This window comes from Pelodiscus sinensis, chromosome 6, assembly GCF_052426305.1.
Source record: "Pelodiscus sinensis isolate ZL-2025 chromosome 6, ASM5242630v1, whole genome shotgun sequence".
NCBI lineage: Eukaryota > Metazoa > Chordata > Testudines > Trionychidae > Pelodiscus > Pelodiscus sinensis.
The window spans coordinates 116856519-116881492 of NC_143057.1; the positions used below are offsets into that span (position 1 = coordinate 116856519).

Here is a 24974-nt window from a genome sequence, read left to right on the forward strand (position 1 = left end):
CCGCTTCTCCCTTATCCACAAGGCTCGTTATCCTATCAAAGAAAGCTATCAGATTAGTTTGGCATGACTTGTTCTTCACAAACCCATGCTGGCTATTCCCTATCACTTTCTTACCTTCCAAGTGTTTGCATATGATTTCCTTAATTACCTGCTCCATTATCTTCCCTGGGACAGACGTTAAACTGACCGGTCTGTAGTTTCCTGGGTTGTTCTTATTCCCCCTTTTATAAGTGGGCACAATATTTGCCCCTTTCCAGTCTTCTGGAATCTCCCCTGTCTGCCATGATTTTTCAAAGATCATAGCTAAAGGCTCAGATACCTCCTCTATCAGCTCCTTGAGTATCCTGGGATGCATTTCATCAGGACCTGGTGACTTGCTGACATCTAACTTTCCTAAGTGATTTTTAACTTGTTCTTTGTGTATCCTATCTTCTAAACTTACCCTCTCTCTGCTTGTATTCACTACGTTAGGCACACCTCCAGACTTCTCGGTGAAGACCGAAACAAAGAAGTCATTGAGCATCTCCGCCATTTCCAAGTTTCCTGTTACTGCTTCTCCCTCCTCACTGAGCAGTGGGCCTACCCTGTCCTTGGTCTTCCTCTTGCTTTTAATGTATTTATAAAAGGTCTTTTGCCATTGTGGTTCCTGGCCTGGTTGCTAGCCCTGGCCCTCCTGGTCTCACTTTTTGTCGCTGGAGCCCTGCAGCTCCATGAATCTCTGGATATACATTTTGTGTTCATGCAGGGCTTTAGTTAAGTGGCCTAGACAAAGTATCTTCCATTTTAAACAAAGTCACTTGGATTTTGTTTAAATCAGATTGCGTTTTGATAAACATTGACTAATATTCAATAAGCGGAGGAGGGGTGACTTGACCAGTTGATTATGATAAGGCTTAACGCATACCATAAGGTTATATAAGAGGGGTACTAGGAGACCTGCCTCTTATTTCTGGTGAACTTGGACATTATCCTTGACTTCACTGTGCTTTAGTTTCCCTACCTGTAAACTGAAGTGCTTTGAGAAGTAGATGAAGAGTGCTGGAAGTATACGTTTAGTATATGTTTTATATAGGGTCCTACCAAATGCACAGTCCATATTAGCCAATTTCATGGTCATAGGTTTTTTGAAATTGTAAATTTCATTATTTAGCTACCTAAATCAGAAATTTCATGGTGTTGTAATTGTAGACATCTTGTCACAAAAAGGAGTTGTGGAGGGTCACAAAGTTATTGGGTGGGGGAGGTTGCAGTACTCTCTACCATAACTTCTGCGCTGCTGGTGGTGGTAACACTGTTTTCAGAGTAGCTGGAGAGAAGTAGCCTCTGGCCAGGAGCCCAGTTATGAAGGCATAATCGCCAGCGGCAGAAAAGAAATAAGGGTGGCATGATTTAGTATTGCCAGTCTTACTTCTGTGCTGCTGCTGGCAGGGCCTATCTTCAGAGTAGGGTGCCTGGCCAACAGCTGCTGTTTTTCCAGCTGCACAGCTCTGAAGGCAGTGCAGAAGTGAGGGTAGCAATACTGTCGCTCCCCCTAAAATACCTTTGTGACCTCTCCCTTTTGTGTCAGACCTCCCAATTTGAGAAATGCTGGTCTCCTAACCTCCCTATAAGGAGGCATGGCCATACAGTAGCCTATGAAGGGTTTCACAAGTGCTCGGGGCGGTGGTATGGATAAATGCCTCTCCCCTACTCTGGAGCTGCTGAGATGCTCTCCCCTGCCCTGGATCTGCTGCAGCAGAAGAGGTGTCTCTCCTTTGCTCCTGTCTCTACCGGGAGCTATTTTGGCAAGGTGAGATGTTTCTTCTCCCCAGTCCAGGTGCTTTTGCAGGGAGAGAGGGCTGAGTGGAGTCCTCTCTTCCCCTCCCCCCCACTGCAACCTGTACCCTAAACCTGTACCCTAAATCTCTCATCCTGGTCTGCCCCAATCCTGAGCACCCGCCTACATTCTGAACTGCTCCTCCCAACCCCTGCCACACATCACTTCCATATTGCTGCACGTAACACAGTTGCTGCATATGCATGGGAAAAATTAGAGGGAACTTTGTTGGTCTCCTCCATGAAATCTGTATAGTATAGGGCAGCAGTCTACAACCTTACAGAGTAGAAGAGCCAGTTTTTTGTTTTTGTCTCTGACCAAAATATTTCAAGAGCTCCATCACACGTAAAGATACTTCTTCTCATACACGAAGATAGTAGGCTCTGGGAGCGGGGTCAAGGATTGTATATAGGTACAGGGGGGAGTATAGGGTGCTGGTTCTAGGAGCGTTCTGGAAATTGGCATGCCTCCCTCCCCCCCTCGCTGGCGGCGCTTACTGTGAGCAGCTACTGGTTGGCAGCACAGCAGGTCTAAGGCAAGCTTCATGTCTGCCCTGGTCCCATGCTGTTCCTGTAAGGGGCTAATACATCGTGGAAGGGGCTAATACTGTTGATAGAGTGCAGGGGATGTGGCTCCACACGCTTCCCCTCTCAGCTCTCTTTGCTCAGAGTTCCCCGTTTCCAGCCAATGGGAGATATTGGGCCCTTTCTTGGCGGGAGTTGTGCACAGAGACTTGTGCCATTTAAAGGCAGCTTCACTCCGTCACTGGAGCTCTTGAGTGACTAAGAGAAACGACTAAGACAAAGAGCCACATGCAGCTTCCTATCTGCAGGTTGCTGGCCCTTGGTATAAGATAAAAGAACACAAAACAACAGATTTCATAAGGGGAGACCAGATTTCACTGTCTGTGATGTGTTTTTTATGGCGGTGAATTTGGTAGGGCCTCATTATGTAACATTTCTCATCTTCAGATTAGATATTAAATTGGCTTGTCTGTATTTATATTCTGAGAACAGCTAGAAAAATGCTACTTAAAATATTCATGCCATTTCTACAGTTCAGGCTCTGTATTAAATGGGCCTCTGCATAGAGATTATAGATGCCTTCTTTGACATCCTGGGTTTTGGACCACTAAATCCCTTCCAAATGAGTGCCCACAGACTAAGGAAAACCTCTGGTTGGAAGCTGAATCTCCCTTTCCATCCACTCAAGATTACATTGTCAGCTGAGCCTCCAAGAAGACACAAACACCAGTGGAGAACAGGAATGGATTTGATGTGAATGCAGCCCTGTGTGTCATGTAATTGGAGACCGTAATTTTGTCAGAAAAGGAGTGTGCCGCTAGTCTCTGCGTGCAGGTGGAGGAGACATGGAAGTGAGAGTAAATCATCCTTAAGAACTCTTCCGTGTTCCAAATGGATGTAAGAGGCTTCATCAAAAATCACTTTGGAGATTTCTAAAGTTGATGGCTATTGCTGGGTTTGACTTTTATCGTTAGGCGTGCAGGAATGTTTGTTAGCTAGGAGTGTATGAGCCAGAGACTGGGCACTGCCAGAGAGTAGGAAACACAGGGGCTGTGTCTAGACTGGCCAGTTTTTCCGGAAAATCAGCCACTTTTCCAGACAAACTTGCCAGCTGTCTACACTGGCCGCTTGAATTTCCGCAAAAGCACTGACTTCCTACTGTAAGAAATCAGTGCTTCTTGCGGAAATACTATGCTGCTCCCGTTCAGGCAAAAGTCCTTTTTGCGCAAAAGGGCCAGTGTAGACAGCTCAGATTTGTTTTCCGCAAGAAAGCCCCGATCGTGAAAATGGCAATAGGGGCTTTTTTGCGGAAAAGCGTGTCTAGATTGGCATGGATGCTTTTCCGCAAAAAGTGCTGTTCCGAAAATGCTTTTAATGGAAAACTTTTCCGTTAAAAGCTTTTCCGGAAAATCATGCCAGTCTAGATGTAGCCAGGGGGTGCATATGTTTTTGCAGGGATCTCCTGAGTCAGATATATGCATAATAATTCACTGGTGGGTATCCACCGACGCCTGGGTTCTCAGAATAGTCAGAGATGGCTATACTATCCCATTCTTAGGCTCACCCCCTTCCAACCCGCCCGCCCTATCCCTTTTTAGGGACACCTCTCATGAAGGCATTCTCTGTCAAGAGGTGTTAGCGCTCTTCCAAAATGGTGCGATAGAGAGGGTCCCTTCACACTTACGGGGCAAGGGGTTTTATTCCCGGTATTTTATTGTCCCAAAACCCAAGGACGGGGTTTGTCCCATCCTAGACCTCAGGGACCTCAACAAGATGGTGGTAAAATCCAAATTCAGAATGGTAACCCTGGCTTCTGTTATCCCGGTATTAGTTAGGAGACTGGTACGCAACTCTCGATCTCAAGGATGCTTACTTCCATGTGGCAGTAAGACCCAGCCACAGGAGGTTTCTCCGCTTTATTGTATCCCGCTGTTACTTCCAGTTAACGGTGCTCTCATTTGGTGTCTCAACAGTACCCAGGGTGTTCACTAAATGCATGTCGGTCGTAGCGGCTTTCCTCTGCAAAAAAGGGATACACGTCTTTCTGTACCTAGACGACTGGCTAATTCGTGGTCGATCCTATGAACAAGTGGAGGCTCATGTTTCCCTTACAGGGACCCTCTTCGTAAGACTAGGCCTAATGCTGAATGAGGAAAAGTCATTGTTGACTCCCTCTCAGCACCTCGAATTCGTGTGGGCTTTCTTGGACGCCAAGGTGGTGAGAGCATTCCTCCCCAGAAACAGATTTCTGGACATAGTGGAGCTGGTCTCCGAGTTAACCTGGTTCCCCATTACAACCACCCGAGTCTGCTCGAGATTGCTGGGCCACATGGTGGCATGCACATAAGTGGTACGCCATGCTTGAATGAGGCTCAGACCGCTGCAGGCCTGGTTAGCGGAGACTTTCGACCAGTCCAGGGGTCTCTGGGACATTGTTCTCACAGTGCCTCCAGTGATAATCGCCTCCTCATAGTGGTGGACTCCTGGCTGTGGTATGCAGCGGGGTTTTGTTTACTGTGCTTCCCCCCCTCAATCACACTGGTGACAGACGCTTTGGACCTGGGTTGGGGAGTGCACCTGAGGCCTCACAGGACCCAGGGCTTGTGGTCTCCTGCAGATCAGGCCCTGCACATAAATGTCTGGGAGCTCAGGGCAGTCAGGAGAGCCTGTGAGACCTTCCTGTCAAAGCTGTCCCGCCACTCTGTCCTGGTGCGCCTGGACGACATGGCGGCTTTATTTTTACCTCAACAGGCGGGGGGAGCCTGGTTGTCTCACCTCTGCCGCGAGGCTTTGTGGCTGTGGGACCGGTATGTAGTGCACGATAATAGTTTTGCAGGTGGAGTACCTCCCGGGGTGCAAAAACTTGCTGGCTGATGCTCTGAGCAGGTCCTTCGGAGCCCACGAATGGTCCCTCAAGGATTCGGCCCTTCGTCCGGTATTCCATAGGTGAAGTTGTCCCCTAGTAGACTTGTTTGCCTCGGCACACAACACCAAGTGCCAGAGTTACTGCTCCCTGTTGGGGTTGGGGGACCCCTCCAGGGGAGATGCCATGACCATTCCGTGGCCGGCGGGCATCCTCTATGCATTTCCACAGTTTCCCCTAATTCCCAGGGTACTGACCAGGGTCAAGACCTTCAGGTCAACAGTCATCCTGATAGCTCCTTGGTGGCCAGGTAGTTCTGGTTCCGTATCTTGGTGGATATGCTCAGTGAGGAGCCTATAACACTCCCGCCGCTTCGGGATCTCCTCACCCAGCCTTGGGCCGGGAGGCTCATGCTTCACCCGAATCTCAGCTCTCTCCACCTGACGGCTTGGTTTATCTGTGGCTGAGACAACCAGAAAGGGAATGTTCCCAGAAGGTGCAGATGGTGCTCTGAGGTAGCAGGAAGCCATCCACCAGGCAGTTCTACGCAGCTAACTGGTGGCGGTTCTCGTCTTGGGTGTCCAGAAGGGGAGTGCACCTGTCCTGTGCACCTGTCCCGTCCATTCTGGACTACCTTTTCGAGCTCAGGTCCGGTGGGCTCTCGACCTCTTCTATCAAAGTCCATGTGGCATCACTCTTCGCCTTCCATATTGGATCGGGAGGAGTCTCTCTGTTCTTTGACTCTGTGGTCAAAAGGTTCCTTAAGGTTTTGGTTAAGTTGTACCCCTCGGTTAGACCCCCTCTCCCCGCTTGGGACCTTAACTTCGTGTTGTCTAGACTTGTTTCGCCCACGCTTTGAGCTGCTGGCCACGTGCTCTTTGAAGCACCTCACTATGAAGGTTGTGTTCATTGTTGCCATTACGTTGGCTCGTAGGGTATCCGAGCTGAGGGTGCTAATTGTAAACTCGCCCTACCTAGTGTTCTTGGAGAATAATGTGAGGCTCCGTCCTCACCCGGCTTTTCTCCCCAAGGTGGTGTCAGCTGATGGTCAGGGCAGTGCATATGTGTGTGTGTGAGTGTGTGTGTGTGTGTGTGACACCCGAGTCTTCAATTGCTGAGACACAAGGCCCCGTCGCAGTGGGCAGTCTAGGTGAGACTGACGGGCGCCCCGAAGAGTTTAATGTCCGTGTCTTTACCGCTAAGATCGGGATCCCTTCGGCGGGCAGCCAACAGGCTGACAGACGTCCCAGAGTTTACAGGGAGAGCTTATTACACCTCAGATTTTAACTGCTAGGATACACGATCCCTTCGCAGCGGACAGCCTGCGGAGGCTGAAAGATGCCCCAATGGATCTGTCCCCTGGAAGCGACACAATCCAATTCTCAAGCTCTCCCTATATCTGTCCCTTATGACCTGCTGGAGTTCTTTTTAAAATTGTGCTTGGTTCTGTTACAGCAACTGAAGGAGTCAGGTCACAGCTTAAACAGTTACTATTTTATTGTTACAGGGTAAACTTAGCTGTTAAATGCTACTACAGTAAATTTCCGATAATCCGGCACTTTTAGGACCCAGGGGATGCCAGATTATCAAATGCCGGACTATCAGAAGGGGGGGCTATGAGGGGTCTGGAGTGGGGTGGGAAGGGATGCCACTGCAGACCCCTCATAGCCCCCCACTTACGATAGTCCGGCTCTGCCCCAGGCAGATTCAGCCGCTGTTTGGGGACGCCTGGGACAGAGCAGCTGGGCTACTGCCCGGTTGGTCCTGTAGTGCTGCCCCTCGGGCGAGAAAAGCTGCTGCTCCGCGTCTCCCTGGTCTGCAGAGCCGCAGGGGGGGCTCGGGCAGCCGGGCAACCCAGACGCGCCTGGGCTGCTCCGCTGCCGGCTTCCCCGAGGCTTTGCAAAGCCGCGGGGGGGCTCGGGCAGCCGGGCAACCCAGGCGCGCCTGGGCTGCTCCGCTGCCAGCTTCCCCGAGGCTTTGCAAAGCCGCGGGGGGAGGGGGGTCGGCTCGGGCAGCGAGGCAGCCTAGGCGCGCCTGGGCTGCTCCGCTGCCGGCTTCCCCGAGGCTTTGCAAAGCCGTGGGGGGGCTCAGGCAGCGAGGCAGCCCAGGCGCGCCGGGGCTGTCCCGCTGCCGGCATCCTCAGAGGCTTTGCTCCCCGTCTCCCTGGTCTGCTGGTCTCCAGCAGACCAGGGAGACGGGGAGCAAAGCCGCGGAGGACCCAGGCGGCGGGACCGCGGTGCGTCTTGGTCCGCTGCCCGTGTCTTCCTGGTCTGCTGGGGTGGGGGGTGGGGGCGCAGCTAGTACGCCCCCCCCAGCAGACTAGGCTTTTCTCCGGACACCTGTGGCAGAGCAGCTGGGGCGCTGCCCGTTGGTCCCGCAGCACCGCTGTGGGCGCTACTGGACCAACCCTGCAGCACCCCAGCTGCTCTGCCCCAGGCGTCCTGATTTAGCCGCTGCTGAAAATGACCATCGCTGACTACAGGAAGCCCGAGGCAGAGTTGCTTTGCCCCGGGCTTCCTGGAATCAGCTGCTGATCAGTTTCAGCAGCAGCTGACTTGGGGACGCTTGTGGTTCTTAAGTTGATTCTGTATGTAAGTCAGAACTGGCGGTCAGTTTCAGCAGTGTCTGAATCTGGACGCCAGTTCCGACTTACATACAGATTCAACTTAAGAACAAACCTACAGTCACTATCTTGTACGTAACCCGGGGACTGCCTGTATATCTAGAATTGTTGTAATTGTAGATGGGGGAAATACAAGTGTCGGAAGGTATAAATTACCTCATATTTGAGGATTTAAGACAAAATCTAACCCCTAGGGATGAAGATTAGTTTATTCCCATGAACATCTATTTTATGTCTTTCCACTGTTAAGTGTTAACTGCATTTGAGCTATGAGGCAAGACTGAAAGAACTGGGCTTGTTTAGTTTAGGAAAGAGCAGGCTGAGAGGGGACATGATAGCAGTTTTCAGGTACCTAAAAGAGTGTTACAAGGAGGAGGGAGAAAAATTGTTCTCCTTGGCCTCTGAGGATAGGACAAGAAGCAATGGGCTTAAACTGTAGCAAGGGAGATTTAGGTTGGACTTTAAGAAAAACTTCCTAACTGCCAGGGTGGTTAAACACTGGAATAAATTGTCTAGGGAGGTTGTAGAAACTCCATATCTGGGGATATTTAAGAGCAGGTTAGATAGATGTCTATCAGGGATGGTCTAGATGGTGCTTGGGGTCTGGACTTAATGACCTCTGGAGGTCCCTTCCAGTTCTAGTGTTCTATGATTCTAAGATTTTTTCCTAGGAAATGTCTGCTTCTGGCCACTTTTAGAGACAGAATACTGAACTAAATGGAGATGGACCGTGGATCTGATGCACTATATCAGTTCATATGGAGTATCAATTTGTAGGTCTCTTTGGAAAATAGTGATTAGTTTGGCTAATCCATTAAATCCCATTTTCTGTAGTTCTTTTGTCTACTTTGAGGATGAGTGAGATAGCCAGACCTCCCTGGAACTAATCTGTTTTATATTATAATCCACTAGAGAGGTTTGGCCTTCTGGATGCATCTCTCGGTTTTACAGAGAGGAATTCTCTTGAACATGTGGGATGATATGTAATTATTATATGAGCATGCTAACTGGGAATGTACAAAAACATTTGGGCAAACATCTTATAAGTAGAGTAGATTTGAGCTCTTGAGTCACTTTTTGTCAGAGAGGAAGTGCACTTGAGCTCTTGGGCACTTCTGACTACAAAAGGAACTGGCAACTAGATTAGTATGTGTGCTGATTTATGAAACCACTAATGTCTGTTTTTCCCTAATTTCCTGTTTTAAAGAGAGCTGAATAACTAATCATAATTTCCCATTGTAAAGATAACTGAATACTTTCCACTTCCAAAACACTTTCTGTCCAGGGATCTCAAAGCGTATTGTAAAAATTAAGGAATATATCTTCACTTTACCCAGGTATATTAACAAACCTGCATATTGGAATGTACTCACCTGCTCACCTTTCATCTCTCTATGGCAGCTTGTATTTCAGAGGATATGTAAAGGAAGTGTGATGCTTACCTTCTGCCCCAGAAGGGTAAAGATGTATGGGAAATGCACCAGGGAAAAGATGAACAAAATTGAGAGAACTTGTGGTTGCGAGAGAACTAGTGAGAATGGATGATGGAGCTGAGACACAGCAGTGTGGTAGAAAAGAAATTAGTGTGTGGAAGCCTTTGAGGCTGTGGAAAGGGAAGATAGAAAAAAGTTAGAACAGGGGGAAAAAAGGAAAGAATGAAAAAACAGTTTTCTATTAAACTCCACCTTGATAAAGCAAACAAAAGCCTCTAGATTTTTCTTAGCCTTGGGCTGATGTGATGGCCTCTCCCTGACCCATTTAGGAGAGCATTTCTCAAACTGGGGTCTGCAGACACTAGGAGCTCCCTGAGGGTACTCCAAGGGGTTTGTGGGCCCCACTGAGAAATTCCTTCCTCTTACTCCCTCAATACTTCCCCCTCCCTCCCAGTACCTCCTTCATACCAGGGAATCCCTGGTGTGCAAGAGGTGCTGGGAGAGAGGGGAATGAGTGGGAATCTTGGGTCCATGTCACTCTTAAAACTGGCTGGCAATAACTCTGGCATTTGGGAGGGCAAAGGGGTCTCTGTCCTAGGGATGTAAAATCCTATTTAATTGGCTAATCAATTAAACATTGTTTAACCGGTTAACCAATTAAAGGTGGATGAGTGGGTGGTTGGTCCCTCCCTTTCCCATCTCCCTCTATAGCCAAGGGCTGCTCCAGCCTGGCCAGAGCATTCCTGCCTGCAGTCCCCTGGTAAGGGTGAGGCTTACTGGTTAAACCTCCACATCCTCACTCCCTCCTGCATCCCAATCCCTGGCCCTAGCCAAGAGCCAGTACTCCACACCACCTCCTGCATCCAAACTTCCTCCAAGGATCTGCATCCCGCTGCATTTCCTTAGCTTGGTAAAAATGAGTGAGAATGGGGGAGAGACACAGGAAGAAGGGAGAGGGAATGGAATAAGTGGGGGAAGCAGGGCCTCAGAGAAGGGGTGGGACGGGGCAGGGAAGGGAACGGGGAAAGGGCTAAGCAGGAGAGCTTGGCGGTCCCTGAAGATTTTTAAATCAAAATGGGAGTCCCTGGGTTGCTAAAGTTTTAGAATTGCTGATTTAGGATTTTTGTGACACCGTCATTTCCATTCTGGAAGACTGACCACAACACTCACCCATTTTATAAATGACAACTTCCAATCACTAGAATCACACCAACAATGAATTTGGCCTTGAGAAGATAAGTGTCTTGCCCAAGGATATCTGAGTGAGCTGCTAACAGAACAAGGAACAAATCTAGCCTCTTACCTGTCTTTTTTTACTTGTTAGATTCAGCTCTGCCTCTTAAGTCTCTCTGCTTAGTGCTTGGTAAATATCACAACTTGACATTTTACTTTGTATGCAAAAGGTGACAAACTGACAGAATAGTTGCACTTGGTAAAATATGACCAGCTCTTTTGATGGGATAGTAGGCAGTTACCCACAGATCATCAGCTTGTCAGAAAACTCGTATCTGGTTTCTTAAAACAAACAAGCTGGGCCGGGAAGTGAGGAAGGCATTTTCCCACCCAAAAATCTTACTGGCTTTATATATGTTATAGTGAAATTCTTCTCTGATGGATTGTATTTACTGAGAGTTAACCTATTCTAGATGCTCTATGAATAAGGGAAAGACTATACTCATTACTGTATATCTTTTTTACAACTGCTGTCATTATAACCTTTTATGAGTGTTGTACCTGAATATTTGGAGTCTGGTATCTAAACTGTATCAATAAACCTATTAACCTTAATTTGAGTTATTGCAGTTTCTATACTATATGTATTTTATTACTTTTAACCCTAAAACTGTACTTTGGGATAATTTAAGCATTAAACCCAGTTGTATAATACTCAGCTTAAGGAAAGTGTGTTCATACAATTTTAACATTAGCTTTAATGAAATATTTTAGATTTGTTCTTTTTGATGGAGTTTGTCAGTTTAATAACACTAAATTGGAAAATGGGAAATTTGCAACCTATTGACAAGTAGCCTTGTTTTTCCTTGGTAAGTGTTGGCTAGAAATAAGATCCTTAAATCTGCTATGTATTTGAGAGAGTTTGTGCATGTGTATGTCTGTTCAAGAACTCCTAAAAGGTAAAAGCTAGGACCACAAAATTCGGAGTACAGCTTCCCATTATAACTTAAAACAGGGTAAGGGTTTGGTTGTGCTAGGAAAACAGAGTGTGCCCAGAATGGTATTGCTTCTCATAAAACCAAACAAAAAAGAGACAATCACCCGGCAGGTGAAAGGGTTTAGCTGGGGGTTCCTGCCTCCCTCTGAGTCTGCCTGAGCCCCAATCCTCCCACCCTTAGAGTTACAGGAGGGGCTTCCTCCTGATTCATACAAGGGATGTTGATGGCTATTCCCCTTCATCAGGGAGCAAAGGGAAAGCGCAGAATTTGCTGCATTCCTCACTCTGGCTGGGAAGCACAGGGGACAGACTAACCTCGTCTTGCCCCAGCTGTGGGACATGCATCCTTTCCCTGGCTGTGCCCACTGGAGCACATTTATCACCTGGCCTCAAGTTGCCGTGGTGAAAGAGGGTGAGGTAGTCCTCTTTTTCCAGAGTAGTCTGCATACTGAACCCCTCATCCCCAGCCCCAGAGTACTGATTGGTGGGGGGGAGGGGGGAAGAGTGAAAATTGAGTTAAAGATCCGAGCAAAGCTGGGTAAATTTTCTAGTATTTAATATAGAAACAGTATGGAGGTGGTCTTGGGCAAGATGCTTAACTGCTGTTTGTGTTTTTTCTTTTCTCAAACGCAAATACTTGACCACTTTACAAGAGTTATATAGGGATTAGTTGATTTGTACAATGCTTTGAAGGTCTATATATTTAATACTTATAGTGGTATATGTGTACTTTATAGGGTGCATATAGTTGGGATTATTTTAAGGTTGATTCCTATCCTTCTTCCTCCCACTTTATTGCTATAAAATCTTTGTAAGTAGATTTTTTTGATACAGATGTGTCATCTGGGGATTAGTGAATTTGTAAAAATCCTATCCTCTTGGCATATACACGACTTACAATTGCATCTGTTGTAACCCTATGAAATAATTATTGAAACTGGGGTACAGTATTAAGTATGAAATTAAATGTTTGCTTAAGGAGACACTTTTAGTTTCAGAAGAGGGTTACATTCCTTCTTTTATATCAATTAATGATGCAGTGATATTTCTAGTACAAAAGCAAACTTTTTCTACAAATTGAAACTGTCCTATGTTTATTTTCATTGAATTGAATTCCAAAACGGGCATGGGACAAGTGAAGCTTTTGATATAGACATGATCTGCTACTTTAAATATGAATTGTTTAACCAAGTGAGAGAGATGTTTATTGTCCATTGCGTGGCCACACTACTTCAAATAATGCATGCAATCTGTGTGAGCCAGATAAATGGAGAAATTAAAATGACATCATAGGAATTGAAGTACAGTACTGCACTATAGTGCATTATTTGAATGCAGGTTTTCTATTTTACAAGCATAGGCCTCTATTGACTCAGGGATTGTTATTGCTCATATAACTAAATGCTTTCTTTCTTTCTCTTCAGTGCTGAATTAAAGCAGTTGGAAGAGGTCACCATCTCAATCTGCAAATCTTTAGGTGAGATTTTTTTGATGTCTCCAGATATTTCTGTGTATTGTCAACTTTTCTGATAAATCAATGTTCACAAAAACTGTCTGAATGATTTGATTTCACCCATCTGCATTTCACCAGTGAGATTTTATCACATTTGTCCCGCAAGTATAAGATGAAAACACATTTTACTAATCTGTGCTGCTTAAATGTAACATGGTCGTCTTAGTCTATGTGTGACCAATAGAAGGAAGTGACTTGGGCACAGTTGTTTTAGTAATTAAACAGACTTCTTTTCAATTACTTTTAAAGCATTGCCCTTTTGTCTGTAGAATATCAGTGGTATAGCAGTGGTTCCCAACCACCAGGCCGCGGTCGTTCTAGGGGCCGGGGCTGAGGTACACCACTCTCGCGTGTTTGCAGAAGCCAGCTAGCACTGGGCAGTGGCGAGGTCTCCTTCCAGCTGTGGAAGAGCTCTTCCCTACGCAGTGGGATGGCTGCGCGGAGTCTCCTACTGTACAGGGAAGTGACCGGAGGAGACCCTGCCTCTGCCTGGCACTGATTGGCTGAGAGGTGGGGCAGGACACACTTCTCCCAATAGCCATGGTGGGAGGGTAGGTGTTGGGTGATGTGCCCCAGCTCCCAGAGCTGCCATGACGTGGGATGCAGCACAGTGGGCTCCAGGGGCGGGGCTAGTGGTAGGGGGGCTCTGGAGGCTAAGCTAGTAGTGGGGGGCACTGTGGGGACAGGGCTGGCACTAGGGGACTCTGGGGGTGGGGCTACTATTGGGGGCTGGGGACTGGCATTGGGGAGGGTGGGGTTCAGTGGAGCTCTGGAAACAGGAGGATGGTACTGGGGGGATCTGGTGGTGGTGGGGCTATAAGGGGCAGTGGGCTAGCAGGTGTTTGGGGAAGGGGGGACTGGTACTGGGGGGTTCTGAGGGTGGGCGGCTGGCACTGGGGGGGTTGGGTGCAGAGGACTCGGGGGAGTGGAGGGCTCTCAGGGTTAGGGCTGGCACTGTGGGCTTTGGGGGCTGGGCCTTTGGTAGACTGGTAACATTTTATTTGTATATTTATCATTTGCTTAATGAATGTGAAAATATGCAAATAAAACATTACCAGTCCACCTAAAGTTTGTGAATGGGTTTGCCAGTCCCTAGTACCAAAAAGGTTGGGAACCACTGGTATACAGTATCATGGGCAGAAATGGATTATAGTTTGACACCATTGACACTTGAATTAGAAGATGAGAGTATATCCTGCCTCTCATTCTGAATTTTAATTTGCTTCCTTGAATGTTGTAAGCTTTAACTTTCGATGTTAACTCTGTTCATTATGTATAGACACTTCTAAAATAATTGTAGGGGTAAAAATGCTGATGGAGTGAGATGATACAGGGACAAATCAGGGGAGGTAGAAGTAGTGAAATAACATTACTGTGAAATCAGTCACAGGTTCCGGACAGTATGATCTACTGAGCTGTGGAATAGTCTCCTGAAGGAAACAGCGTGTTTCCACTGTTTGGAATGTCTTAAATCTGATTTGAAAATATGGTGTAGTGAACAATCCTACAGTAGTTGAAATGTGTGTTCCCCCCCCCCCCCCCAAATCTTTATAGACAGTTTTAAAAAAAAGCCCTATAAAAGAATAGCCATGTGTGTTTAAATATCACAAAATATATAAATGTTTCAATGGAGTGTTATTGAATTATTCCCACTCTATTCGTCCTGTGTTTAAACTAATTATTATAGTTTAAATTACAAATGAAATATAATCTTTTCAATTCCTCATCTAGTTGAGAACAATCCTCGAACAGGAAATCTTGGGGCACTGATTAAAGTCTTCCTTTCTAGAACCAAAGAGTTAAAAATTTCAGCAGAGTGTCAAAAGTAAGTTGGCAGTAAAATGTTGATTGTTTCGTTTGTTTTAAATGTTTATTTTGTTGATTACTTTTGGGTAATGCAACAGTGGCTGCTGCTTAACTACCTTAATTGGCGCAGTGAAAATTCAGATTCTCTAAAGGTTTTGTTTCTTTGAAATTTGTTCCTCTTTAAAAGAAACTAGTATTTTATGAATTTCAAGTATTGGGAAGGAAGCATAATATGTAAAGCTGTGCTACCACAGAATTACAGAAATTTTCCATTTGCTTTATTTGTGTGAATGGGTCTAAATGTTGCAAAGAAACGTGTGTTTATGTAATTTGGATTAATCTCTTCCCTTCTCACTCTGCCCTCCAAAGCACTGTTATCCCATTGCTTTCTGTGGGCGTACGTGACAGACGATAAGATGCTGTGCAAATACTCCTTTTGTTATGATTATAGTCTGATTAAAAATTCTTTGGAACATAAGTAAAATTTAAGAGAATAACTGATAGACTAGGGATTTTATGTTTTTCTTAAACCATAGTAATAGTGGGTCTGATGCCATGCTACTGGCCGCTTTATTTTGCGAAATAAGCATTTATTAGAAAATCTTTCCATTAAGCGGCCACTGTTCTTGCCTGTCTGTCATGGGATTATCAACTTGCTGCTCCTGCGCTTGCACCAATGGGGCCGCCCCTACCAACTCCTGCAGGTGTACTCTGCCGCCTGGCTCAGTGCCATGTCGTGCGGCCCCACTCACAGGGAGGCGCTGCAGCTGTGGCTGACGTGGCAGGCATGTTCTGCCACCACTTCTTGCCGCTCCCGCTATCCCCCTGGTCTGACGGCAGGAGCTGCTGGGAGAGCTGCAGGACCCCAGGTGGGTGGTTGACCCCTCTCCGCCCCCCCCCCCCCCAGCCTGACAGGGAGAGCCACAGGACCGAGGGCGGGCGGTTGCGTGGGCCAGGCTGCTGCCCCCCTCCCCCTGAGACTCACTTCCTGGAGCGTTAACCCTCAGCCTCCTGGCCCATCAGAGGGATGGCCACTCCACGTGATGGGCGGAGGCAAGAGGGTGCGGAGCATCTCTGAGGGGGCGCCCATCACCCCAGCATTAGAATCATAGGACTGGAAGGGACCTCGAGAGGTAATCGAGTCCAGCCCCCCGCCCTCATGGCAGGACCAAGCTCCATCTACACCATCCCTGACAGATGTTCTTTGATAAGATAACGAGCCTTGTGGATAAGGGAGAAGCGGTGGATGTCATATACCTAGACTTTAGTAAGGCATTTGATACGGTCTCGCATGATATTCTTATTGATAAACTAGGCAAATATAACTTAGATAGGGCCACGATAAGGTGGGTGCATAATTGGCTGGATAACCGTAGTCAAAGAGTTGTTGTTAACGGTTCTAAATCCTGCTGGACAGGGATAACAAGTGGAGTTCCTCAAGGGTCTGTTTTGGGACCCGTACTATTCAATATCTTCATCAATGATGTAGATATTGGGATAGAGAGTACTCTTATTAAGTTTGCAGATGATACCAAACTGGGTGGGGTTACGACTTCTTTGGAGGATAGGGACATAATTCAAAATGACCTTAGCAAGTTAGAGAAATGGTCAGAGGTAAACAGGATGAGGTTTAATAAAGAGAAATGTAAAGTGCTCCACTTAGGAAGGAACAATCAGTTCCATACATACAAGATGGGAAGCGACTGTCTAGGAAGGAGCATGGCGGAAAGGGATCTAGGGGTCATAGTGGACCACAAGTTGAATATGAGTCAACAGTGTGATGCTGTTGCAAAAAAAGCAAATATGATTCTAGGTTGTATCAACAGGTGTGTTGAAAGCAAAACTCGTGAAGTCATTCTGCCGCTCTATTCTGCACTAGTTAGGCCTCAGCTGGAGTACTGTGTCCAGTTCTGGGCGCCACATTTCAAGAAAGATGTGGAGAAATTGGAAAGGGTACAGAGAAGAGCGACAAGAATGATTTAAGGTCTAGAGAACATGACCTATGAAGCCAGACTTCATGAACTGGGCTTGTTTAGTTTGGAAAAAAGAAGATGGGGGGAGGGGGAGGAGACATGATAGCGGTTTTCAAATATCTAAAAGGGTGTCACAAGGAGGAAGGAGAAAATTTGTTCCTCTTGGTTTCTGAGGACAGGACAAGGAGTAATGGGCTTAAAGTGCAGCAGGGGAGGTTTAGATTGGACATTAGGAAAAAATTCCTAACTGTCAGGGTGGTCAAATATTGGAATAAATTGCCAAGGGAGGTGGTGGAATCTCCCTCTCTGGAGATATTTAAGAACAGGTTAGATAGACATCTGTCAGGGATGGTGTAGACGGAGCTTGATCCTGCCTTGAGGGCGGGGGGCTGGACTCGATGACCTCTCGAGGTCCCTTCCAGTCCTATTATTCTATGATTCTATGATTCTAACCTGTTCTTAAATATCTCCAGAGAGGGAGATTCCACCACCTCCCTTGGCAATTTATTCCAATATTTGACCACCCTGACAGTTAGGAATTTTTTCCTAATGTCCAATCTAAACCTCCCCTGCTGCACTTTAAGCCCATTACTCCTTGTCCTGTCCTCAGAAACCAAGAGGAACAAATTTTCTCCTTCCTCCTTGTGACACCCTTTTAGATATTTGAAAACCGCTATCATGTCTCCTCCCCCTCCCCCCATCTTCTTTTTTCCAAACTAAACAAGTCCAGTTCATGAAGTCTGGCTTCATAGGTCTTGTTCTCTAGACCTTAAATCATTCTTGTCGCTCTTCTCTGTACCCTTTCCAATTTCTCCACATCTTTCTTGAAATGTGGCGCCCAGAACTGGACACAGTACTCCAGCTGAGGCCTAACTAGTGCAGAGTAGAGTGGCAGAATGACTTCACAAGTTTTGCTTACAACACACCTGTTGATACAACCTAGAATCATATTTGCTTTTTTTGTAGCAGCGTCACACTGTTGACTCATATTCAACTTGTGGTCCACTATGACCCCTAGATTCCTTTCCGCCATGCTCCTTCCTAGACAGTCGCTTCCCATCTTGTATGTCTGGAACTGATTGTTCCTTCCTAAGTGGAGCACTTTGCATTTCTCTTTATTAAACTTCATCCTGTTTACCTCAGACCATTTCTCTAACTTGCTAAGGTCATTTTGAATTATGTCCCTATCCTCCAAAGAAGTTGCAACCCCACCCAGTTTGGTATCATCTGCAAACTTAATAAGCGTACTCTCTATCCCAATATCTACATCATTGATGAAGCTATTGAACAGTACGGGTCCCAAAACAGACCCTTGCGGAACTCCACTTGTTATCCCTTTCCAGCAGGATTTAGCACCGTTAACAACAGCTCTCTGACTACGGTTATCCAGCCAATTATGCACCCACCTTATCGTGGCCCTATCTAAGTTATATTTGCCTAGTTTATCAATAAGAATATCATGCGAGACCGTATCAAATGCCTTACTAAAGTCTAGGTATATGACATCCACCACTTCTCCCTTATCCACAAGGCTCGTTATCCTATCAAAGAAAGCTATCAGATTAGTTTGGCATGACTTGTTCTTCACAAACCCATGCTGGCTATTCCCTATCACTTTCTTACCTTCCAAGTGTTTGCATATGATTTCCTTAATTACCTGCTCCATTATCTTCCCTGGGACAGACGTTAAACTGACCGGTCTGTAGTTTCCTGGGTTGTTCTTATTCCCCCTTTTATAAATGGGCACAATATTTGCCCCTTTCCAGTCTTCTGGAATCTCCCCTGTCTGCCATGATTTTTCAAAGATCATAGCTAAAGGCTCAGATACCTCCTCTATCAGCTCCTTGAGTATCCTGGGATGCATTTCATCAGGACCTGGTGACTTGCTGACATCTAACTTTCCTAAGTGATTTTTAACTTGTTCTTTGTGTATCCTATCTTCTAAACTTACCCTCTCTCTGCTTGTATTCACTACGTTAGGCACACCTCCAGACTTCTCGGTGAAGACCGAAACAAAGAAGTCATTGAGCATCTCCACCATTTCTAAGTTTCCTGTTACTGCTTCTCCCTCCTCACTGAGCAGTGGGCCTACCTTGTCCTTGGTCTTCCTCTTGCTTCTAATGTATTTATAAAAGGTCTTCTTGTTTCCCTTTATGCCTGTAGCTAGTTCGATCTCATTTTGTGCCTTTGCCTTTCTAATCTTGCCCCTGCATTCCCGTGTTGCTTGCCTATATTCATCCTGTGTTATTTGTCCTAGTTTCCATTTTTTATAGGACTCCTTTTTTTATTTTGAGATCATGCAAGATCTCCTTGTTAAGCCAAGCTGGTCTTTTGCCATATTTTCTATCTTTCCTACACAGCGGAATTATTTGCTTTTGGACCTTAACAACGTCCCTTTGAAATACTTCCAACCCTCCTCAGTTGTTTTTCCCTTCAGTCTTGCTTCCCATGGGACCTTACCTACAAGTTCTCTGAGCTTATCAAAATCTGCCTTCCTGAAATCCATTACCTCAATTGTGCTGGTCTCCCTTCTACCTTTCCTTAAGATCATGAACTCTATTATTTCATGATCACTGTCCCCCATACTGTCTTCCACTTTCAAGTTCTCAACTAGTTCCTCCCTATTTGTTAAAATCAAATCCAGAACAGCTTCTCCTCTGGTAGCTTTTTCAACCTTCTGAAACAAAGTTGTCTCCAATGCAGTCCAGAAACTTATTGGATAGCCTGTGCCCCACTGTGTTAGTTTCCCAACATAAGTCTGGATAGTTGAAGTCCCCTATCACCACCAAATCTTGGGCTTTGGATAGTTTTGTTAATTGTTTAAAAAAGGCCTCATCCACCTCTTCCACCTGGCTAGGTGGCCTGTAGTAGACTCCTAGCATGACATCACCCTCATTTTTTACCCCTTTTAGCTTAACCCAGAGACTCTCTACATAGCTATCTCCTACGTTCATCTCCACTTCAGTCCAAGTGTGTATATTTTTAATATACAAGGCACCCCTCCTCCCTTTTTTCCCTGTCTGTCCTTCCTGAGCAAGCCGTACCCTTCCATACCAACATTCCAATCATGCGTCCCATCCCACCAGGTTTCTGTAATACCAATGATATCATAGTTGTATTTATTTGTTAGCAATTCCAGTTCTTCCTGCTTATTACTCATACTTCTCGCATTTGTATATAGGCATCTAAGATACTGATTTGATCTTGCCTCCCTGTTGTGCCCTGACCCTCCTTTCTCCTTGCCATTATAGGCCGTAGTCCTCCCCCATTTCCAACCCATCTCCCAGTCCCGCACATGCAGCACTTACCTGTGGGCTTTGCTCACCTGTCCCCGTGAAACCTAGTTTAAAGCCCTCCTCACAAGGCTAGCCAGTCTGTGTCCAAACAAGGCCTTCCCACTCCTGGAAAGGTGAACTCCATCTCTGCCAAGCAGTCCTTCCTGGAAGAGCACCCCGTGGTCAAGGAAGCCAAAGCCCTCCTGGCGACACCATCCTTGCAGCCAGGCATTCACCTCCAGGATGCACCTCTCTCTGCCCGGGCCCCTACCTTTGACAGGAAGGATTGGTGTGCGATGTAAGGCTGGAGCAGACGGGTCAGATCCCGTTCCAAGCAGGCGCAGGGTGGAGGTTCAGGCCCTACCACCATCGGTTCATCCTCAGCTTCTTTCCATCATGCGATACGTCGGCAGAGTACAGCAGCCTTTCGGGTGGGCATCAGCTACCAATTTAGAAGAAAGATTGGATGGCTAACAGTTAGTAACTACCTTGAATTGTACTTAGCCATCCAATCTTTCTCCTATATTGGTAGCTGAAAACTTTATTTTTATTCTTTCGGTGCACTTTCAGAAAGATTGTCTTTTGAAAGGTTTTTTTATATATATATTTTCAACTTAAATGCATTCTTTCAGGCATATTATAAACCAGCTGACAAAGCTTTTTTAAGCTAATCTAAATGTATTTTAATATCCTTTTCTCTTCCTGTGTGTTTGGGGGGGAAGGGTGAGGAAACTTAAGTGGCTGTACCTTCAGATGTATAATTTTCCATGAAATTTTCCCCCCAAAATTTTTTTCTTGGAAATTTCTCTTCTGATAGGAGGAGGAGGAGAAATAGGAGATGGTAGATATTTTGAGGCCACCTTAAATTAGGGGTCCATTGAAACAATCTCTCCTGTCCAGAGGAAAAAAATCATCTTTGTGGCTGTGCACACTAGATAGTGTGACTTCAGCAAGAGCTGCATATATTGTTGTTGATTGGGATCCCCCGCTGGTGCACAAAAGGACCAGAGCGACATAATGCAGTTCCCTGCTGGATTGCCTTCATTCCCAGAAATCTGGGGAGAAAGCTGTGAAGAGTAACTGGACTCACTACTTTTGCTCTTGAAATCCACAATGCATCTTTACTTTGAGAGCAATCTGAGGAGTATTTGTACATATAAAGGGGAAAAATTGAAAAAAGTTGCATGCAGATAGCGAAGATGTCTAGAATTCTCAGTCTATTTGAGAAGATTTGCCATTATAGTATTTAACAATGGATTCCAAATTTTTTATTCCTTACCCTCCTGTCTGTACCCTATCACCTGGAGTTGAGCCCAGGAGAGGAGCCACGACTTCGGGATTGGGAGATGTAGACAAGAGTAAGGGGGGTCAATGTTGGGGCCTTAGCTGGAGGTGAAAGTGGGATCAGAGCCCGGCTAGGGGCACCAGTTGGCAGCCAGTACCCTGGACACAGGGCTGGTAGCCAGGGCCTTGGACTCCCCCTCTCCACCCCCCCCACCCTAGAAGGGGCTGGCCTGAGCTTCAGTTATGCCCTCCCAAACATTCTTTCGCGACCTGGTGGCAGGGGATGTCCCAAAGACTGAGGACCTCTGTTGTGTACTGATTTAAAAGGCTAATAAGCCAGCTTGTCAATTTCCTGAAGAGTAACTATGATGTTTTTAATAGTAGTACTAATAATGGTATATGTTGTTTCCTCTTGGAAAAAAACAGGGTTTAAATATATTTTCCTTGCTGTTGAGTGTCTATACTTCAGTCACTTGAGCCTCATATGGGCTACAGGGACTTTTCTATTCACTATTATACATGCTTATTCATGACTATTGCTGAACATTAATAAGTAAAACATTATTGACTCTTGTTTACTTTTCTGTTCCCCTTTTAGCCATCTTTTTATTTGGCAGGCCCATAATGCATTGTTCATTATTTGCTGTTTGCTAAAAGTGTTCATATGTCAGATGTCAGAAGAGGAACTGCAACTTCATTTTACTTATGAGGAGAGAATACCAGGCTCATATGGTAGGTGTTGAATATCTTTGAGCAAACAAACAATTCCCCATGTATGTGAATTTGTTGAAAAACTTTTATTACAGCACCCAGTCCACCTTCAAGATCCCAAATGCCACTTTAAAATTTGAAATAGTAAAGTAATTATGCTTACCCTTATGTTCATCACCCATAGAAAAAAACAGCTGGATAAACTTTGAACCCGAGGAGAGCCTGAGCACTCAATATGGGCCTACCTTTGAGCCCATTGTAGATAAAAGCTATCTACAGAAGACATCACCATCCATATTTGTGCTTCAAGAGCCCAATCCCAAAATATAGCATCTCATCAGAGAATAAGGTTCCAAGCATAGTAAAGGAGAAGAGGAGGGATGAGGGGAATCAGAGAGAAATGTCTTTCAGGATGCCTGGCAGCTTAGGTTTGCCTGAGAAAGCTTTGAACTTTTATATAAAACACATGGGTTTGATTTCGACTCCTGATGATTGTGTTCCCTAAGGCTACGTCTACACTGCAGGCTTTTTGTGCACGAACTGGTTTGGATGGCACTAACAAATCTTTGTCCCTTTATGCCTGTGCTGATACGCCATGATCTCCATCAAGATTACAAGCTCAGTAGAAATTATAGGACTTGGAAGGAAAGCCTCTAGGGATAGACACTCTGGTCTTATAGGTATTTAAGGTTCTAATCATATGTGGCTTATTGCATAAAACCAGTTACTTTACTTCAGCATGGCTAGCTATTGTCAGAATTCTAATTGATTGTGTGTGTGTGTGTGTGGGGAGAGGGCGGAGGAGAAGAAGGGGGACTGTGGAAAAAAGAACCCACAAGCATCTGAATATGAGCTTCCTTCAAACAGTCATTCCAGGCAAGAGCTTGTGTTGTGAGTGCATAATAATTTTGTGCATAAGACTAGTGAAAACCATTCATTAAAATCTATTTAACTCCTTGGCACCTGCTTTTGCTCTGGGGAAACCAGACTTCTGGTGCCAAAAGATTAAGAGCTACATGTTGAAATGGTTTAATGTCTTTAAACTGTGATGAGTAATCTCTGAGAATGAGGTCACATAGCTGATACATTAAACAAGAAATGCCCACTTACAATAAACCAGTGGTCACCAACATGGTGCTTGCGGGCGCCATGGCGCCTGCGGGGGCATTTGTGTGAACCCGCCAAGTGCTTGGGGCTGGCCTGGCCCCAGGCACATGGTACATGCATGGTGCCGGAGCTGGCCCCGGGTGCATGGCGCACAGTGAGCGCCGGCCCCGGGAGTGCTGCGGATTGGCCACCCGCGCTCTGGGTGTGCAGCGCTTGGAGGGGGTGCCGGCCCCGGGCACATGGCGCATGCATGGTGCTGGGGCTGGGCGCATGGCGCATAGTAGGCGCCGACCCTAGGAGTGCTGCGGGTTGGCTGCCTGAGTTCTGGGCGTGCGGCGCTTGGAGGGGGTGCCAGCCCCAGGCACGCGGCGAATTGGCCGCCCGCACTCCGGGCGCACGGCGCTTTGGGGGGGCGCTGGCCCCGGGCACGCGGTGTTGGGGGGGATCGGCACACTCAGGGGGAGAGGCAGGTTGGTTGCAGAATCACAAGGCTAGAGGCCAGAATTGCAGTCTGGCTGGGAGCATAGACCTACAATCATGTAGCTTGCTGCGCTTTGGTCCCTGGATGTAGGGCTCTGCAGCCACCTTGCCTCTTCCCCACAAGTGTCCCACCCCCGACAGTCCCCACTTGGTCAGTGCTGGCCCCTCTGCTGCTGCCAGGGCCAGCATTAACCTCCCTGATATAGCAGATTGCCTGGTTGGGACCAGTCGGGTCCCAAGGATGCTGGAGCAGGGTTATTTATTCTTTACTATAGTTTCAACTAATTTGTCCAGTATTGACATTAGACTTACCAGTCTGTAGTTGCCAGGATCCCCTCGAAAGCCCTTTTTAAATATTGGCATCTCATTAGCTATCTTCCAGTCATTAGGCACAGAAGCTGATTTAAAGAATAGGTTACAAACCACAGTTAATAGTTCCACAATTTTACATTTGAGTTTTCAGAACTGTTGGGTAAATGCCATTTGGTGCCGGTGACTTAAGTTTATCAACTTATTCCAAAACCTTCTCTAATGACTCCTTAGTCTGGGACAATTCCTCAGATTTGACACCTAAAAAGAATGGCTCAGGTTTGGGCATCTCCCTAACATCCATAGCCATGAAGACTGAAGCAAAGAATGTATTTAGTTTCTCCACAATTACCTTATTGTCTTTGAGTGCTCCTTTAGCATCTCGATTGCCCAGGGCAGGGGTTCCCAAACTTTTTGACACGGTGACCAGTAAATCCATTGACAAGCTTTTGGAGGACTGGTAAAATTCATTTGCATATTTGCATATTCATTAAGCGAATGATGAATATTCAAATAAGTTGTTTCTGGGTCCTGCCAAAGCCCCCAGTGCCAGCTTTAGCAAAGCTTTTGATACAGTCACTCTCAATATTCTTGCCAGCAAGTTAAGCGAATATGGATTGGATAAATGGACTGTAAGATGGATAGAAAGCTGGCTAGACCAGGGTTTCCCAAACTTTTTACTTTAGTTGGAGCCCATTTTTTTTCAGTACTAAATGGGTACTGTTTTTTTGCAGCCCAAAAATATAAACACACATTTAAAAAAAAAAAGAATTAAAAATGAATACATTTTCAGTGTTTCACCCAGCTGCATCCTTCGCCCAGCCTGGGGCAGCACTTGGGGGATGGGCACTCCAGGAGGTGAGAGCAGCAGCAGATTGGAGGGTAGGGTTGCCAGGTATCCAGTTTTGTGCCGGACAGTCTGGTATTTGAGGGTTCTGTCCAGGAAACAAATTGAGAAAATACTGGACATATAAAATGTCTGGTATTTTCTAATTAGGTAAGTTTTATTATTATTAGGTGTATCAGTTTGTAGCTGCAAACTGCCTGGCTGGTAGTTGTGCTCACGCTGTGTGAGTATGTCTACCAG

At 46.1% G+C, this 24974-nt stretch overlaps 1 protein-coding gene across 3 annotated transcripts in view; it reads left to right on the top strand.

The window, feature by feature from the left end:
* DYM (dymeclin) overlaps positions 1-24974 on the top strand; it is a 326106-nt gene that overhangs the window by 28543 nt on the left and 272589 nt on the right. For all 3 annotated transcript variants that reach the window (XM_075932691.2, XM_075932685.2, XM_075932689.2), the window contains exons 4-6: positions 12854-12906; positions 14674-14767; positions 21879-22012. In XM_075932691.2, the coding sequence (XP_075788806.1) occupies positions 12854-12906; positions 14674-14767; positions 21879-22012 (281 nt within the window). The remainder of the gene's footprint in view (positions 1-12853; positions 12907-14673; positions 14768-21878; positions 22013-24974) is intronic.